We start from the raw sequence: 18,825 nt of genomic DNA, 5'->3' as shown, positions 1-18,825 counted from the left end.
ATGTCAGCTAGATTAAACCATGCTTGCTGTAGCAGTTTTTTGTTAATATTAAGATTTCACTCAGGGTCTGTAAAGTCATACTGAAAACCGGCGTTGCACAGGCTAGATTTCACACTGGCTAGCCAGGGAATCTCAAGGCCTTTTTCACAGCTAAGGCAATCCATGATGATATCTCTTGTAAGGCTCACCGCCTTATTTCCCCACACTGCCAACCATAGCAAGGTGGGTGAGCTCTAATATAATCTTCTATATAAGGGGTGCCCAGTTCTCTGTGACAGATCAGGTGTGAAGATGAAATAGGCACTGCAAGAACCTTTCTACAGAACCTTTTTCCTTCAGTCTACATTATGTCACCTCTTTGAATACCCCATACCTCTCCCCCATATGTTACAGTTGGGATGCACTGTGTTCTGTAAATTTGTAAAGGGGCAGAAGTGCTCCTCCACCGCTGTGTTGAGGCAAGCTAAAGAAAGTGCCAGTCATTTTTATTACTTCAGCCCTGCAATGGGCGATATGCAGATCCAGGAGCCATTATCATCAAAATGGAGGCCTAAATATGAAAAAGTGCTAGTGCATTTCAAGCTGTTGTTGCCAACTGTTAAGGTTGGCAATTGAAAATTCTTTGGGCCAGAAGCCATAATATAAGACATGACAAAATTAATCGTGAATCTAATGCACCCATAAAACCCACAAAACCATGGACAAGAAGAAGCAGGACTCTTGGTGTGCGAGCAATTAATTCAGCATCATCCGCGTACAAGAGTGAGGGCTGAGTGGAGCCTTTAATAACCGTGACATCTGCTGTGATGTTCATTAAAAAGGGGTGAAGATTATTAATATACAAAATAAATAAAAGTGGGGCTAAAATACATCCTTGTCTCACTCCACAGAAAACTCCTATATCTTTTCAGACCTCACCTTCTTAATTTATTCTAAACCTGTCCTTCATGCCCATGTGAAAATACACTAGAAAATGCGCCAATGCCTCCTCCATCCCATAAGCAAGACCATAGTTTTGAGGGATTAATGCAAAAAAACACTGAGGTCAAATCCATAAAAGTTAAATACAAGGGGGAACGTTTTGCAACAGTATACTTCCTGATAATAAGGCACAGATTCAAACATTGCTCTGTAGTTCCAACACAGCCCCTAAACCCATATTGACAAGGGTATTGACAAGGGCATAAGGAGGACTTCTCCTCGGTCCATTCTATGATCCTGTTATACAAGACCCTTTCAAGAATCTTTACTGTAGTGTTGATTAGAGAGATGGGTGTAGGAGGCTGGACTGGCTTGTAGTGAGTACCAAGGGGTACTTACACCTTGCACCAGGCCCAGTTATCCCTTATTAGTGTATAGGGTGTCTAGCAGCATAGGCTGATAGATAATGGTAGCTTAGCAGAGCAGCTTAGGCTGAACTAGGAGACGGGTGAAGCTACTACAGTACCACTTAGTGTCATATGCACAATATCATAAGAAAACACAATACACAGTTATACTAAAAATAAAGGTACTTTATTTTTATGACAATATGCCAAAGTATCTTAGAGTGTACCCTCAGTGAGAGGATAGGAAATATACACAAGATATACATACACAATAGCAAAAATATACAGTATAGTCTTAGAAAACAGTGCAAACAATGTATAGTTACAATGCAATGGGGAAACATAGGGATAGGGGCAACACAAACCATATACTCCAAAAGTGGAATGTGAACCACGAATGGACCCCAAACCTATGTGACCTCGTAGAGGGTCGCTGGGACTATTAGAAAATAGTGAGAGTTAGGAAAATAACCCTCCCCAAGACCCTGAAAAATGAGTGCAAAGTGCACCAAAGTTCCCCTAAGGACAAAGAAGTCGTGTTAGAGGAATAATGCAGGAAAGACACAAACCAACAATGCAACAACTGTGGATTTCCAATCTGGAGTACCTGTGGAACAAGGGGACCAAGTCCAAAAGTCACAAGCAAGTCGGAGATGGGCAGATGCCCAGGAAATGCCAGCTACGGGTGCAAAGAAGCTTCTACTGGACAGAAGAAGCAGAGGTTTCTGCAGGAACGAAAAGGGCTAGAGACTTCCCCTTTGGTGGACGGATTCCTCTCGCCGTGGAAAGTCGTACAGAAGTGTTTTCCTGCGGAAAGAATGCCAACAAGCCTTGCTAGCAGCAAATCATGCGGTTATCGTTTTTGGACGCTGCTGTGGCCCTGGAGGGACCAGGAGGTCGCAAATTGGACCAGGAGAGAGAGGGGACGTCGAGCAAGACAAGGAGCCCTCTCAGCAGCAGGTAGCACCCGGAGAAGTGCCAGAAACAGGCACTACAAGGATGTGTGAAACGGTGCTCACCCGAAGTTACACAAAGGAGTCCCACGTCGCATGAGACCAACTTAGAAAGTCGTGCAATGCAGGTTAGAGTGCCGTGGACCCAGGCTTGGCTGTGCACAAAGGATTTCCGCCGGAAGTGCACAGGGGCCGGAGTAGCTGCAAAAGTCGCGTTTCCCAGCAATGCAGTCTAGCGAGGTGAGGCAAGGACTTACCTCCACCAAACTTGGACTGAAGAGTCACTGGACTGTGGGGGTCACTTGGACAGAGTTGCTGGATTCGAGGGACCTCGCTCGTCGTGCTGAGAGGAGACCCAAGGGACCGGTAATGCAGCTTTTTGGTGCCTGCGGTTGCAGGGGGAAGATTCCGTCGACCCACGGGAGATTTCTTCGGAGCTTCTAGTGCAGAGAGGAGGTAGACTACCCCCACAGCATGCACCACCAGGAAAACAGTCGAGAAGGCGGCAGGATCAGCGTTACAGAGTTGCAGTAGACGTCTTTGCTACTATGTTGCAGGTTTGCAGGCTTCCAGCGCGGTCAGCAGTCGATTCCTTGGCAGAAGGTGAAGAGAGAGATGCAGAGGAACTCTGATGAGCTCTTGCATTCGTTATCTAAAGTTTCCCCAGAGACAGAGACCCTAAATAGCCAGAAAAGAGGGTTTGGCTACCTAGGAGGGAGGATAGGCTACTAACACCTGAAGGAGCCTATCAGCAGGAGTCTCTGACGTCACCTGGTGGCACTGGCCACTCAGAGCAGTCCAGTGTGCCAGCAGCACCTCTGTTTCCAAGATGGCAGAGGTCTGGAGCACACTGGAGGAGCTCTGGACACCTCCCAGGGGAGGTGCAGGTCAGGGGAGTGGTCACTCCCCTTTCCTTTGTCCAGTTTCGCGCCAGAGCAGGGGCTAAGGGGTCCCTGAACCGGTGTAGACTGGCTTATGCAGAATTGGGCACCTCTGTGCCCAACAAAGCATTTCCAGAGGCTGGGGGAGGCTACTCCTCCCCTGCCTTCACACCATTTTCCAAAGGGAGAGGGTGTCACACCCTCTCTCAGAGGAAGTTCTTTGTTCTGCCATCCTGGGCCAGGCCTGGCTGGACCCCAGGAGGGCAGATGCCTGTCTGAGGGGTTGGCAGCAGCAGCAGCTGCAGTGAAACCCCAGGAAGGGCAGTTTGGCAGTACCAGGGTCTGTGCTACAGACCACTGGGATCATGGGATTGTGCCAACTATGCCAGGATGGCATAGAGGGGGCAATTCCATGATCATAGACATGTTACATGGCCATATTCGGAGTTACCATTGTGAAGCTACATATAGGTAGTGACATATGTAGTGCACGCGTGTAATGGTGTCCCCGCACTCACAAAGTTCAGGGAATTGGCCCTGAACAATGTGGGGGTACCTTGGCTAGTGCCAGGGTGCCCTCACACTAAGTAACTTTGCACCTAACCTTTACCAGGTAAAGGTTAGACATATAGGTGACTTATAAGTTACTTAAGTGCAGTGTAAAATGGCTGTGAAATAACGTGGACGTTATTTCACTCAGGCTGCAGTGGCAGGCCTGTGTAAGAATTGTCAGAGCTCCCTATGGGTGGCAAAAGAAATGCTGCAGCCCATAGGGATCTCCTGGAACCCCAATACCCTGGGTACCTTAGTACCATATACTAGGGAATTATAAGGGTGTTCCAGTAAGCCAATGTAAATTGGTAAAATTGGTCACTAGCCTGTTAGTGACAATTTAAAAGTAATGAGAGAGCATAACCACTGAGGTTCTGGTTAGCAGAGCCTCAGTGAGACAGTTAGGCACCACACAGGGAACACATACATGCACACCTATGAGCACTGGGGCCCTGTGTGACAGGGTCCCAGTGACACATACATATAGGCCACAACCTTATGAGCACTGGGGTCCTGACTAGCAGGGTCCCAGTGACACATAACAAACATACTGAAAACATAGTGTTTTCACTATGAGCACTGGGGCCTAGCCATCAGGATCCCAGTGAGACAGTGAAAACAGTGACAAACATCCTTACATACACTCACAAACAGGCCAAAAGTGGGGGTAACAAGGCTAGAAAGAGGCTACTTTCTCACACAACCCCCCCCCAAACGAAGGACAATAAGGCTAACCTTGGCCAGTTGAGACTTTATTGTCTAAGTGGTGATAAGTAGAGAGTAGCTCTGCAATAGACTGGTTACTCCCTTTATCATCCACTATATGGTTACTTCCCTGTGGGGATGTAAACCACCCTGTTTGAAGTTTTTTAGCTAAGCAACAATGTGAAGATGTATTTTCAGAGTTTCTATCAGTAAGTTTTAGGTTAGAGCAGTGGGAATTGTCCACTGAACCTATTTGTAGTGATGGAAATGCCAGACAGGGATGCTGTCTCAGAAAAACCATAGCTGGGCAAAAACTTTGTCCATATGGCTGGAAGAGAGAACAGGGATGCTGTTTCTCTTGGGTTGGAGCAGGGCAGGGATGCTGTCCTATCAGCTCCACACTAGGGCAGGGATGCTGTCCTAAGTGTTGTGAGGCAGTGCAGAGTTTCTGCACTAAAGTTTCTCTGGGAGGGTTGGAGGGATGCTCCATGTTAACAAAAATGGTGCTCTTTTTCTCACCAATGTTAGTTATTCCACAGAGAGGTACTTCCACCTCAGGGAGTACAGTTTTGCCAACTGATGATTCCCTTGGAACAGGTGCCACCCCAGGAGAGGTTTCTCCCACCACAGGAATGGTATCCTGAATGGTAGGGTGGTTAGGGGATACTGTGATACCCTTTTTACCTGTTGATGGAGAGGGTTCCTGAGTTTTCAGGCCTTCTCTCCTTTGCTTTTTCATTTCAGTAGAAATGAGAGGGAACAATTCCTCAGGGATGCCCAGCATGGCTGCATGGGCATAAAACTCTACATCAGCCCAACCTGAGGCCTCTAGGTCATTACCTAAGAGACAGTCTACAGGTAAGCTAGGTGATACCACCACCTGCTTAGGGCCAGTAACTCCACCCCAACTAAACTGAATTATAGCTAAGGGAAGAAACTTAGTGGAGTTATGGACATCAATAATCTTATACTGTTGTCCAATGATGTGTTGATCAGGGTGCACTAGGTTTTCAGTCACCAAAGTGAAACTGGCACCTGTGTCCCTGTAGGCCAAGGCCTCAACACCATTTATTGTAACTGTCTGCCTGTACTTATCCATTGTAAGGGGACAAGCAGCCAGTGTGGGAAGGCCAGTGCCACTAGGTGTGACAGAAACTGTCTTGGGACTGATGACATCAGTTTCCACTATGGACCCATAAGTGAACCCAACTACACCCTTTGCTTGACTGTTGCCAGCAGTCCCACCACTAGTACCACTACTGCTAGGGGCACTAGAGCTTGATGTATTAGTGGTGGTAGGCTCAGGGGGTTTACCTGGACAGGACTTATCCCCTGGCCTATGGCCTCTGTTTTTACACACAAAGCACCAAGGCTTTTTAATGTGTGCAGGTTGGGAAGAAGAGGAAGAATTTGTTTTATCCCCACCCTCTGAAGAGTGTTTAAGATTTGAAGTGGGATCTTTGGTTTTACCCTTATCCCCATGCTTATCTTGAGATTTTTCACCATCTTTCTTCTTATTGCCATCTTTGTCACCCCTTGTATGAACTTTTCTGTTCACTCTTGTTCTGACCCATTTGTCTGCCTTCTTTCCCAATTCTTGGGGAGAGGTCAGATCAGAGTCTACCAGGTACTGGTGCAACAAATCAGACACACAATTATTAAGTATATGCTCTCTCAGGATTGTGTTATACAGGCTTTCATAATCAGTAACTTTACTGCCATGTAACCACCCCTCCAAGGCCTTCACTGAATGGTCAATGAAATCAACCCAGTCTTGTGAAGACTCCTTTTTGGTCTCTCTGAACTTTATCCTGTACTGTTCAGTGGTTAAGCCATAACCATCCAGGAGTGCATTCTTAAGAACTGTAAAATTATTAGCATCATTTTCCTTCACAGTAAGGAGCCTATCCCTACCTTTTCCACTAAATGATAGCCATAGGATAGCAGCCCACTGCCTTTGAGGGACATCTTGAACAACACAAGCCCTCTCAAGTGCAGCAAACCACTTGTTAATGTCATCCCCCTCCTTATAAGGGGGAACTATCTTGTGCAGATTCCTGGAATCATGCTCTTTTGCAGGATGACTATGGGGAATACTGCTGCTGCCACCATGGGTATCTAAACCCAACTTCTGTCTTTCCTTCTCTAATTCAAAAGACTGTCTATCCAAATCCAGCTGTTGCTTTTTAAGCTTCAGTCTGGTTTGTTCCACCCTCAACTTATTGAGTTCCCTCTCTAACATTCTGTCATCAGGGTTGGTGGGAGGGACATTTCTAGAAACAGAGCTATGATGGGAATGAACAGAAGGAGACCTGTCCCTTACAGAAGCCAACTTAACAGCTTGGTTTACAGAAACATTACTACCAGTATGGTGAGAATAAATGCTTTTGCTATGATGTGAGACAACACTATTTCTATGGTGTGGCTCATCATCATTACCATCTATGCTAGATTGTCTAGTAATGGGCAGGCTAGGAAGTTTCTTTCCTGAATCTTTTCCTGGGGGAGTCCCTGAATCTGATTGGGAACTATTAGGTACTTTTTCAACAGATGGGGCACCTATGGCCTTATCCTGTTCTCTAAGCATGTTAATTAATAGTTCTAAGGCAGGATTCTTCCCTACACTCAAACCTCTCTCTATACAGAGACTCCTTGCTCTTTTCCAGCTAAGGTTGTCATATGCAAGTTTGGACAGATCAACACTTTGGCCTGTGCCAGACATTTTTTAGAGAGAGTTAAAGTGATAGAGAAAGAGACAAAAGTTTTCAGAACTTTTTGGAAAGACAGAAAAAACTTTTTAAACTTTTAAGAACTTTTTGAAAGTTTAGAAGTACTTTTCAGCACTTAGAAAAGAGTGAAAAGAGGAAATGCAAAACTTTTTGGCTATGTGTATATACACTGACCTTGTTTTGTATATTTTTCTCTTATGAAAAGTACAATGGCAAGAGTGGTAAGTAGTCTCAAGCACTTATCCCACCACTGCACAACCAATGTAGGAGGCTGGACTGGCTTGTAGTGAGTACCAAGGGGTACTTACACCTTGCACCAGGCCCAGTTATCCCTTATTAGTGTATAGGGTGTCTAGCAGCATAGGCTGATAGATAATGGTAGCTTAGCAGAGCAGCTTAGGCTGAACTAGGAGACGGGTGAAGCTACTACAGTACCACTTAGTGTCATATGCACAATATCATAAGAAAACACAATACACAGTTATACTAAAAATAAAGGTACTTTATTTTTATGACAATATGCCAAAGTATCTTAGAGTGTACCCTCAGTGAGAGGATAGGAAATATACACAAGATATACATACACAATAGCAAAAATATGCAGTATAGTCTTAGAAAACAGTGCAAACAATGTATAGTTACAATGCAATGGGGAAACATAGGGATAGGGGCAACACAAACCATATACTCCAAAAGTGGAATGTGAACCACGAATGGACCCCAAACCTATGTGACCTCGTAGAGGGTCGCTGGGACTATTAGAAAATAGTGAGAGTTAGGAAAATAACCCTCCCCAAGACCCTGAAAAATGAGTGCAAAGTGCACCAAAGTTCCCCTAAGGACAAAGAAGTCGTGTTAGAGGAATAATGCAGGAAAGACACAAACCAACAATGCAACAACTGTGGATTTCCAATCTGGAGTACCTGTGGAACAAGGGGACCAAGTCCAAAAGTCACAAGCAAGTCGGAGATGGGCAGATGCCCAGGAAATGCCAGCTGCGGGTGCAAAGAAGCTTCTACTGGACAGAAGAAGCAGAGGTTTCTGCAGGAACGAAAAGGGCTAGAGACTTCCCCTTTGGTGGACGGATTCCTCTCGCCGTGGAAAGTCGTACAGAAGTGTTTTCCCGCCGAAAGAACGCCAACAAGCCTTGCTAGCTGCAAATCATGCGGTTATCGTTTTTGGACGCTGCTGTGGCCCTGGAGGGACCAGGAGGTCGCAAATTGGACCAGGAGAGAGAGGGGACGTCGAGCAAGACAAGGAGCCCTCTCAGCAGCAGGTAGCACCCGGAGAAGTGCCAGAAACAGGCACTACAAGGATGTGTGAAACGGTGCTCACCCGAAGTTACACAAAGGAGTCCCACGTCGCCGGAGACCAACTTAGAAAGTCGTGCAATGCAGGTTAGAGTGCCGTGGACCCAGGCTTGGCTGTGCACAAAGGATTTCCGCCGGAAGTGCACAGGGGCCGGAGTAGCTGCAAAAGTCGCGTTTCCCAGCAATGCAGTCTAGCGAGGTGAGGCAAGGACTTACCTCCACCAAACTTGGACTGAAGAGTCACTGGACTGTGGGGGTCACTTGGACAGAGTTGCTGGATTCGAGGGACCTCGCTCGTCGTGCTGAGAGGAGACCCAAGGGACCGGTAATGCAGCTTTTTGGTGCCTGCGGTTGCAGGGGGAAGATTCCGTCGACCCACGGGAGATTTCTTCGGAGCTTCTAGTGCAGAGAGGAGGTAGACTACCCCCACAGCATGCACCACCAGGAAAACAGTCGAGAAGGCGGCAGGATCAGCGTTACAGAGTTGCAGTAGACGTCTTTGCTACTATGTTGCAGGTTTGCAGGCTTCCAGCGCGGTCAGCAGTCGATTCCTTGGCAGAAGGTGAAGAGAGAGTTGCAGAGGAACTCTGATGAGCTCTTGCATTCGTTATCTAAAGTTTCCCCAGAGACAGAGACCCTAAATAGCCAGAAAAGAGGGTTTGGCTACCTAGGAGAGAGGATAGGCTACTAACACCTGAAGGAGCCTATCAGCAGGAGTCTCTGACGTCACCTGGTGGCACTGGCCACTCAGAGCAGTCCAGTGTGCCAGCAGCACCTCTGTTTCCAAGATGGCAGAGGTCTGGAGCACACTGGAGGAGCTCTGGACACCTCCCAGGGGAGGTGCAGGTCAGGGGAGTGGTCACTCCCCTTTCCTTTGTCCAGTTTCGCGCCAGAGCAGGGGCTAAGGGGTCCCTGAACCGGTGTAGACTGGCTTATGCAGAATTGGGCACCTCTGTGCCCAACAAAGCATTTCCAGAGGCTGGGGGAGGCTACTCCTCCCCTGCCTTCACACCATTTTCCAAAGGGAGAGGGTGTTACACCCTCTCTCAGAGGAAGTTCTTTGTTCTGCCATCCTGGGCCAGGCCTGGCTGGACCCCAGGAGGGCAGATGCCTGTCTGAGGGGTTGGCAGCAGCAGCAGCTGCAGTGAAACCCCAGGAAGGGCAGTTTGGCAGTACCAGGGTCTGTGCTACAGACCACTGGGATCATGGGATTGTGCCAACTATGCCAGGATGGCATAGAGGGGGCAATTCCATGATCATAGACATGTTACATGGCCATATTCGGAGTTACCATTGTGAAGCTACATATAGGTAGTGACCTATATGTAGTGCACACGTGTAATGGTGTCCCCGCACTCACAAAGTTCAGGGAATTGGCCCTGAACAATGTGGGGGTACCTTGGCTAGTGCCAGGGTGCCCTCACACTAAGTAACTTTGCACCTAACCTTTACCAGGTAAAGGTTAGACATATAGGTGACTTATAAGTTACTTAAGTGCAGTGTAAAATGGCTGTGAAATAACGTGGACGTTATTTCACTCAGGCTGCAGTGGCAGGCCTGTGTAAGAATTGTCAGAGCTCCCTATGGGTGGCAAAAGAAATGCTGCAGCCCATAGGGATCTCCTGGAACCCCAATACCCTGGGTACCTTAGTACCATATACTAGGGAATTATAAGGGTGTTCCAGTAAGCCAATGTAAATTGGTAAAATTGGTCACTAGCCTGTTAGTGACAATTTAAAAGTAATGAGAGAGCATAACCACTGAGGTTCTGGTTAGCAGAGCCTCAGTGAGACAGTTAGGCACCACACAGGGAACACATACATGCACACCTATGAGCACTGGGGCCCTGTGTGACAGGGTCCCAGTGACACATACATATAGGCCACAACCTTATGAGCACTGGGGTCCTGACTAGCAGGGTCCCAGTGACACATAACAAACATACTGAAAACATAGTGTTTTCACTATGAGCACTGGGGCCTAGCCATCAGGATCCCAGTGAGACAGTGAAAACAGTGACAAACATCCTGACATACACTCACAAACAGGCCAAAAGTGGGGGTAACAAGGCTAGAAAGAGGCTACTTTCTCACAATGGGTCTATAGCAGCCCAGCTGTGAACGATCGCCCTTTTTAAAAATTGTACTATGATAGAAGTTGTCCACGAACCAGGTAATGGGCAGAGGGCAAGACATTGAAAAGTTTCAGTGAAAGAAGTGCTCAAAACTCAGGACTGTATTTTATTGGATCAATTGGTACTCCATCCGGCCCAGGGGGGCCTTTCCTTAGACACTCTGGGCTTTAGCATCTTCATCCTCATTCAAGAATACTTGTATTTTCCTAAAATTGGGCTTAACTGGAAAATCACTTGATACTGATGTTGCAGCATAAATTCTGGTGAAGTGTGCCTCCCATAACTCACTTGAAATGTGACAGCTATCTGGGTTGCTACTCTGCTCGAGCGCTTCATTTCTGACAGGGCCACCCAAAACTTCGTGGCTACAGGTAAAGCCAGTGAATCCGACTTGAATTGTAGCACTTCCCTCTCTCTCCTGGAAGTTACCTCTTTATATACCTTACGTCGAAGTGCCATCTCCACTGGGTCCTTAGGGTTGGCTGTAAGTGCCCTGCGTAATTGACAGGTAGCCTCTGAACATTCATGATTAAACCATCTGGATTAACAGTTAACATGCAAGACATGCACAATAGTTTATTCCTGATGTTCGAACAAAGCTGAGTAAAAGCCCCTTGCACTCAGGTTTGGAATAATTCTTGGCTAAACAGGTCCCAACTAAGTTGAGATTCTCCTTAATCATATTGAAAAAAAAGTTGGAGGGTTCTACTGCTTTCCAAGCTAAATTTAAACCATTGGTGGTAGGGGTTGGATATTTGTGGCTCCACACTCCTTTCTAAATTTAGGCCTAGGGGTCAATGAGAATGCCACCTCAGTAGGGTTGTTATCCCCAAAGTCAGATGGAACAACCTTCCCATCCAATAGCAAATCCACTAAATTAGAATATAAAAAGAAGTAATCTATTGTAAAGCAGCAACCTCTACCCCTAAAGGTAGATATTAGAGAATCAGAGCAGCCAACAACATCCATTAAGCCATTTAAATCATAAAAGGCCATATACCCATCAGTTCAGCACCTCAGATGTCCGTGTTGTTCGAAAGATTTACTTGATTATTTGTTGCAATACTCATGGGATTACCGTGTGTAGAGAGTCTAGCATTAAAGTCTCCTGCTAACCAGAAACCTGCCAACTGTCCTTTCATGCCAACATCACTCTATAAGGATGGAGTGTAATCAAATAAAACTGGAAATTTAGGGTTTGGAACACTATTTAAATCATTATTATAAAAATTAATTCAGTACAAAGTTGGTCCCTTCTTATACCTCACAAACGGAAAGTTGTCATTTTGGGTCACAATCACCTTCGCGCTAGCCCCAGCAGAGTGGTTTAGCCAGATGGCCATTATTACATAGTGCAAGCTGTGGTTTGTGGGTATAAGAAATTTGTGAGCTTCATGGGACTCCCATTGCTTTGGGTTTGTAAAAGTATCTTGATGAAAGCAAACATTTGTTGGTATCATTATAGCCAGTAAGTTCCTGAGATCTCCACAGATTCCTTGCACTGAGTGGTCTGCGAAAATTTAACACAATACAATCAGTGTCTATATCTTTGTTCAAGCGACTCACCCCACCCTACTCTTCACGCCATTATTAACTCTGTCATTGGATTAAAGTATTTGTGCTTAATGAGCCAATCAGCACTTTTATTACGTAGCTCCACCCATGATTCTGTTTGTGATTCTTTAATTGTGGGGTCTCCATCGAGCACCGTGACATAGGGACAGGATGCTGGGGGCAGATCCAATTGATCTTTACTTGGTTTAAAACGAATTCCAGAATACAATTGTTCTGCAGTACTAGCCCCCAATATTCCAAAGATCTGCATGTCCCTGTGGCAGAGCCTAGAGGGATTCACCTCTGATCCGGCAAATTTGAAAGAGGCTGATCTAATAATATCCTTGGGTGGCACCTAGAGAGATCGTTGCTTTCTCGCTTTAAATAGTTTGACTTAAAATGTAAAGGTGCTCTCAAGGACATACATCTTTCCCAGGGTGTCTGCCATAAATGTTCAATACATCTTAGTTGTTCTTTAAACAGTGCCAATTTTTGTTCTAAAATGGCACAGCATTTCCCACACAGAATGTCATAATCAAACTCATCCTTAACTGTCTGTGTTGATTGGTTTTGAAACTGTTTGAGATGCCAAGTAGAGAGCTGGCTCTGACGCTTGATACTGTGTTTTTTTACCCCCGTAGTCGACTTTGACGTAATCTTTTTCTTTTTCACAACTGGCTCAGATTCTAACAAACTACTTGTGGGGCTTTAGGAAGCTGAGGCCTCATCTACGCCAACCTTAACCAGGTGATGGCCAATTGGGGAACCTGTGAATGGGCCAAAGACCCTATAGGACAAGGATGAGGACTTGTTGGAGTATCGTTGGCAAAGGGATTGTCGAGGCAGGTCTCTCGATTAGTGCAGTAATCCAATGATAACCTGCTCTGAGTTAGTGTCTTTTTCTTCGAAATTATCCCCATAACCCGTTACAGCATATTGTCAAGGGTCGTAGTTGTACTTGGAGTGATGGTCAGTCTCTCCGATGCCCCATCCGCTTTAAGTTTCCCTTATTGGCCTCAAATAGCACTTACCTTCTGCAGATACCCCAAATCCCATAGTATTGGGGTATCCGCTCGGGGCGAAAGAGAGAATTGCGGGAACACCCACCGCCAGTTATCCTCGGGCCTACAGGCGCATTTAGCAATGAGCGGGGCTTCACCTTAGGTCAGGAGCATGCTGGACTCTGCAGTGTGACAGCTTCTGCTGCCACAGCAGTGTGTCTCCTGAGCTGCGGGAATATCCCCTGCCAGTTATCCACACGCCTCCTGGTGCGTTTAGCAGTGGGTGAGGCTTCCCCTCGGCCCAGGAGCAAGCTGACCTCTGTAGTGTGACAGATCCTCCTGCCACAGCGCAATGTCTCTCCTGCGCCGCGGGAACACCCAATGCCAGTTATCCTCATGCCTCTGGGTGCTTTTAGTAGTGGGCGTGGCTTCTCCTCAAGCCAAGAGCAGGCTGGCCTCTAGTGTGACAGCTGTCACAGCGCAATGTCTCTCATTCACAAGTCACTTCTCTAAGTCACTTCTCTATTGGCGCCTGAGCTGCTGCTTCCTGCCAATGAGGCTGTTCTGCCCTCGGATCCTTTTAGGTAGCCTCACCGGCTCCTGGAGTGTCTGCAGTTGCTTGTTGTCTTGTGCAGACAGCTTTTTTTGGAGCCTGGTTAAATTTGGTTGTATACGAATATTCTTCTTGTGTAGTGGCTCAAGTTGTACACAAACCTACAACTGTAACAAATGTGTTTCAAGATTCTGTGAGGCGACTATTACTGTACCTCGCCTGACCTGGACCTCAGGTCTCCTCAATGTCACATCGCCATCCACCCTCAACTCCTGCTCTTTTCACCAACCTACTCAATATACTCCACCTTTCATACATCTCAGTTGTTAACTGCCTTCCTACAAATTTACCTTAGGCAAAAGATAATGGCATGCGTTATACCTACTTGGTTCAAATATGACTAATGACCCGAAGCTGAGGATTTCAAAGGCTGTGCTGTCGCAAGCCTCAGTACAGGGGCTGAACAAACACATAAACAGTACTGAGAGAAAATGAAAGTAGCATACGCAACACAGCAGTACATTGTTTTTTAACTGCTTTCCTCGGAGGCCCAGATGCCATACGGCTCGTGCTCCCTAATGGGATCCAGCCATATCTAGGCGTCATGTCCTGCTCATGCTTAACAGATGTTGCATTCCAGATGGTTAAAGTCTTTTCTGTCAGAACGAGTATTGACTGTTCATCTCTCCCCCTTTTTACATCCAGGTTCAGTGATGTAAGATTCGGTGACCCCAAGGGCTCGACTTTAAGCTCTACTCTATTCAACATCTCTATATCCCCTCTGAGGTGGTTGGATCGTGGAGCTTAAAGATTGCATCATATGTTGATGGCACACAACTACTGTATTACTCTATTTTCAGCAAGTTGACTGATCATTGGAAGAGCACTTTCAAGGCTGCCTGAATGCGTTAGCAAATTGGATGTGGTAAACTGCCTGCAGCTCAACACTGACAAATCAGAGATAGCGGTTTTTGGCACCCCCTCTCTTTTTGACTTGGGCTGACTTTGGCTACAAAGTTTGGGTGCTTCACACCTGCCTGCACAGGCGGTCAGGAACCTTGGTGTGAACTTTTATATGGCTCTTTCCTTTGAATGCCACATTCGAGATATCGCTGGAGTATGCCATGGAATTTTAAAGTCACTATTCAAGTGTTTAAATGTTTTCCCGGTGAGCACCGGAAAACTAATTGTGCAAGCCTTAGTGACATCCAAGCTTGATTATTCTAAAAATCTCTTCTTGGGTCTCTGCAAAACCACTTAATAAACAACAGATAGTTTAAAACTCTGCTGCTCGGCTCATTTTAATTGTCCGGAAAAGACATTCTGTTAAGCAAGGTCTAATACAGTTGCACTGGCTGACGGCGGAAAAACTGATTATTTTAAAATATCTGCCGATTACCTTTAGAGTTGTACACAAAAAAGGTCTGCTCTTTTTTCAGCAGATACAGGCCAAGGAGTGACCTGTACTCCAGTAATAAGTTGCTCTTGTATTCCAAGAGAAAAGCGAGCCACAAGTGGGGACGCGAATTCCCATATTTGGTGGCCAAGCTGTGCAAGAGCTTGCACTTTGAAACTCAGAAAGTGGATTGTGAATCGATTTAAAAGGGGCCTAAAGACTTTTCTTTTTAAGCAAGTCTAATTGTTGGTCAGTAACAATCCTACTGTTCAGCGCAGGACTCTTCTCTGAAGCAGCTTATAAATAGTATTTCATTCATTCAGAGGCAGCTGACGTTTTTGAGTACTGCTGCATCTGTTTTGCTGTATCTCTCAAAGGCTTTTTTTGATAGCCTTCTGCTGCGGTCATGACAGACAGAACTGCCAAGTCTGTTGCCCATAGTGCGGGTCTTCGAGGCATGCCAGCTACATGCTGTAGTTCACTACTTCTTTGCCACCTCTCTCTCCATTTGCAACGATAGAAATACCAATCTGTGTTTTCTGTCTTCAGACTATTAGAATTATTCTTCGTTTCCCTCCCAAGAAAATCATCAGTACTTCGAATAATGCCCAATTGTGGTGTATGTTCATTCATCTTATATCAACATTTAGAATGTAAAACACTTTCTCAGCTTCTGAAACTGGTCAACATCGATTAGGCAAGAGCACTAAGAAAAAAGAAATGTTTTTTTACGTATTTTTCTTTCGCTAAACCCGATTCGAGTTTTATAGAAATTTGCAAATAGTACTTAGGGTGGTGTTCATTAAATAATTATCACATTTCAATGTGGAAAGGTCGCACTGTGTCAGTCTGCTGCTCATAATAATCATGATGTGTACTTAAATATTAAAGGAGAGATAGTGCCATAAACCCCTCGACACACATGTGTTATATACTTCTCACACTCGTTGGTTGGAAGTGACCAGTCTCTACGGGGTGAACATGACTTGTTTCCTTGGTTCCTATCGTCAAATGTCCAATATAGTTCCTTAAAACTTCCCCACTTCTAACTTGGTTCATTGACTAAAATATATTTGGTTTTCAAGGAATATGTATAATATTTTTAATTTTTTAAATAAGAAACCCATGTCGGAGAAAGAAGTAGTTGAGAAAATCTAAAATATCCTATCTGATGCCCTCTGTCAAAGTGCACACACTCCCACTTTCATTCTTTTTTTGCAGTACTGGTCTTCTGCCTTTCTCCTTTGTGACCATTTGTAGAACTTGATTTGTCAAGAGGTCACAATTATACCATTTAACTAACAAGATCACTACGCTCCATTGACTTTCTTTTGGCCTTAGGCCTACTTTTGAGGTTTCATTTTTAAAATAGCTCTCAAACTTAGCTTCTGGTGTATATATTCCCTGAATTCATCTGAAAACCATTAGAGATGATTAGCTATAGAACTATTACCTCCTCTGCCCAAAGCAGTGTTCATAATCATACATGTGACGTTAGCTATGACTCCACAAATGGCATTGCTGGTGGCACGGTTATGTGCAGTTTGCACCTAGCATGATATGCGCTGGAGCCCTCGAGTTAGACCACACAGGCCACAGCCTCAGTGGGAGCTTAGTGTGATAATCCCGTGCTGCCCTCCATATACATAGTATATTTAAAGTGAAAAGTCTTAGCTATTACTTAATTTATGTCTAAGCTAATTAATTTGTGTATCTGCGGGGTAGCAGAGGCGGCTTTACTGACCATCAGAGTCCAAACACGATCAAGGACTCTAATATTTGTGTAATTTTACGCTGTTAGGCGCGAAAGCCAACTTCCGATTTAGATGAAAACCTTTAGACATGTCTAGTAATAAAAGAGATACTATTTGGTGAATTAACTTATCTAGTACTCTGGGCAGGCTTCAAAGCACATACCTGTTTGTAAAATGAATAGTCCAGCTAAAATCTCCCCGCCATCGGCCCCCTCCACCCTAAAGTTACCCTTATTTCCAGGCTCGGCAGCATTAGTATTTTACATCGTTATAGACTAGAAAAAGCAGCAGAAACTGATTTCTTCAGTGCATGATTTATTATTCTATTAATTCATGTTTTATCTGTTAATAACAGAAAATGTTATGCCCACGGACATTGTTTCATTCAAAATAAAGGATGAGGGACATAACTATTTAACCAAATATCAGGACACCGAAGCAAGAGAAAGTGCCAACAGACCCATAGGTGAGGACATTGTTTTTCTGGATATTATAAGAATATAGCATTTTAGTAATTACTCTCATTTTCCCTCATGTCTCCTTATCTTTTTCTTGCGGGTTCCATCTCTTATCACTCTCTCTTTTTCAGATTTTCTACTTCTTTCTGTGTCTTTGCTGACATATAATACATTCGTTGTATTTATATAGAGAGATTAATAATAGCACATGTTGCAGACTTCTAACATTGATTACTAGAATTACTTATCAGTTTTAACTGCTTTCTTTGTACTTATTCTCTTACTGTTTTCATTTTCTTTTCAATTAATTTTATTTTTTGTCTTTTGATGCTCTGTTGTTCTCTCTTTCATTATCTGTTTATTCATCGTGATATTTCAGAATAGTAACGTAAGTGTATGTTATTGCTCGAGTGTGCTTTATCATTGCCTCGTTGTTGGATACACTGGAAATGTTAAAATTGACAGCCTAGCTCCATGCCACCAAAAATAAATTCAATCAGGCCTCACAAATCTTGACAGAGATTATTACCTCTTCTTTTTGAAGCCAGAATTACGCTAAAATGTGCTATTGTTCATCATACAAAACAATTCTCACATGGACAATATGATAACCATCCCAAGAAGCTCCAGGGCCTTAAAAGTAAAGTCTGTTGCAGACTTCCAATATAAAAAAAAAAAAAACGCTAAAAAACTATTATTTCTCAGGAATAACAACTATCGCTGGTAAAGTTTACTGTCAGAACTCTGAACGCAATCAGTTTTCCTTCAGGAGGCACTAAAAAGTTAGACTTTCTGTCACCTTTTGATCTAATTGAAACCCTACTATCGTTCCACTGGTGCATTGTCATTTTAGTCTATTGTTAAAGGATCTTGCTTACTATTTTTTTCCCTTCATTTCTTTCTTTTCCTTTGTATGCTGTATTGGTATTGGTTTCACTGACTGGCCCATAATATCCCTTGCAGTTTAGGAGAACTACTTAAAGCGCTCAAAATGAAACCATGCAGGGCTGGCCTGTGTTTCATTATGCAGGCAGCGATCCCAAGCAAAAATCATTAACATTTGTAGGCTGTATTCAAATCCGTTCCCGACAAGGTTTTCTGTGTTGGGTCGATTTAATTAAAGTCAACCTATTTTTAATAAAAATATAATTCGCAAGCACTATCTCGTTAAACTAAATTCAGAATATTAGTTTCTCAAATAGCGTAAATATAAGTGCAGTGCATTATTTAGGGCTTATCACCAAGGAAATCTTAAAATACTCATTTTTTATTCTAAAGACTTTTTGCATGTAAAGCAATTAGGCATCGTATGATACATGTACTAGCAGAGGCTGATAGAACACAGCATTTTGTTCTTTTAGGTTTTCAGAACAGCCAAATCTTCCAGCATTGTTCTGCCACCACAATGACATGATAGAGATCAAGTAAGTGTAAAAGTAGAACAACACATAATAGATAAAGCATATGCAGAAACCTTCAAAGGTATGGAGGGAAGTAAGGAAGAGGAAGGCTAAAGG

The 18,825-nt window shown here is 44.4% G+C and overlaps 1 protein-coding gene across 3 annotated transcripts in view; it reads left to right on the top strand.

The window, feature by feature from the left end:
* Positions 1 to 18,825, top strand: part of LOC138261516 (zinc finger protein 777-like) — a 288,066-nt gene that overhangs the window by 237,989 nt on the left and 31,252 nt on the right. For all 3 annotated transcript variants that reach the window (XM_069210523.1, XM_069210522.1, XM_069210521.1), the window contains one exon: positions 17,206 to 17,316. In XM_069210523.1, coding sequence (XP_069066624.1) covers positions 17,206 to 17,316 — 111 coding nt within the window. The remainder of the gene's footprint in view (positions 1 to 17,205; positions 17,317 to 18,825) is intronic.

The sequence above is a fragment of the Pleurodeles waltl genome, chromosome 10 (assembly GCF_031143425.1).
Source record: "Pleurodeles waltl isolate 20211129_DDA chromosome 10, aPleWal1.hap1.20221129, whole genome shotgun sequence".
In the NCBI taxonomy this organism is placed as follows: domain Eukaryota; kingdom Metazoa; phylum Chordata; class Amphibia; order Caudata; family Salamandridae; genus Pleurodeles; species Pleurodeles waltl.
Note: the sequence above shows the minus strand (reverse complement) of the source record. Positions and strands in the feature narration are given on the sequence as shown.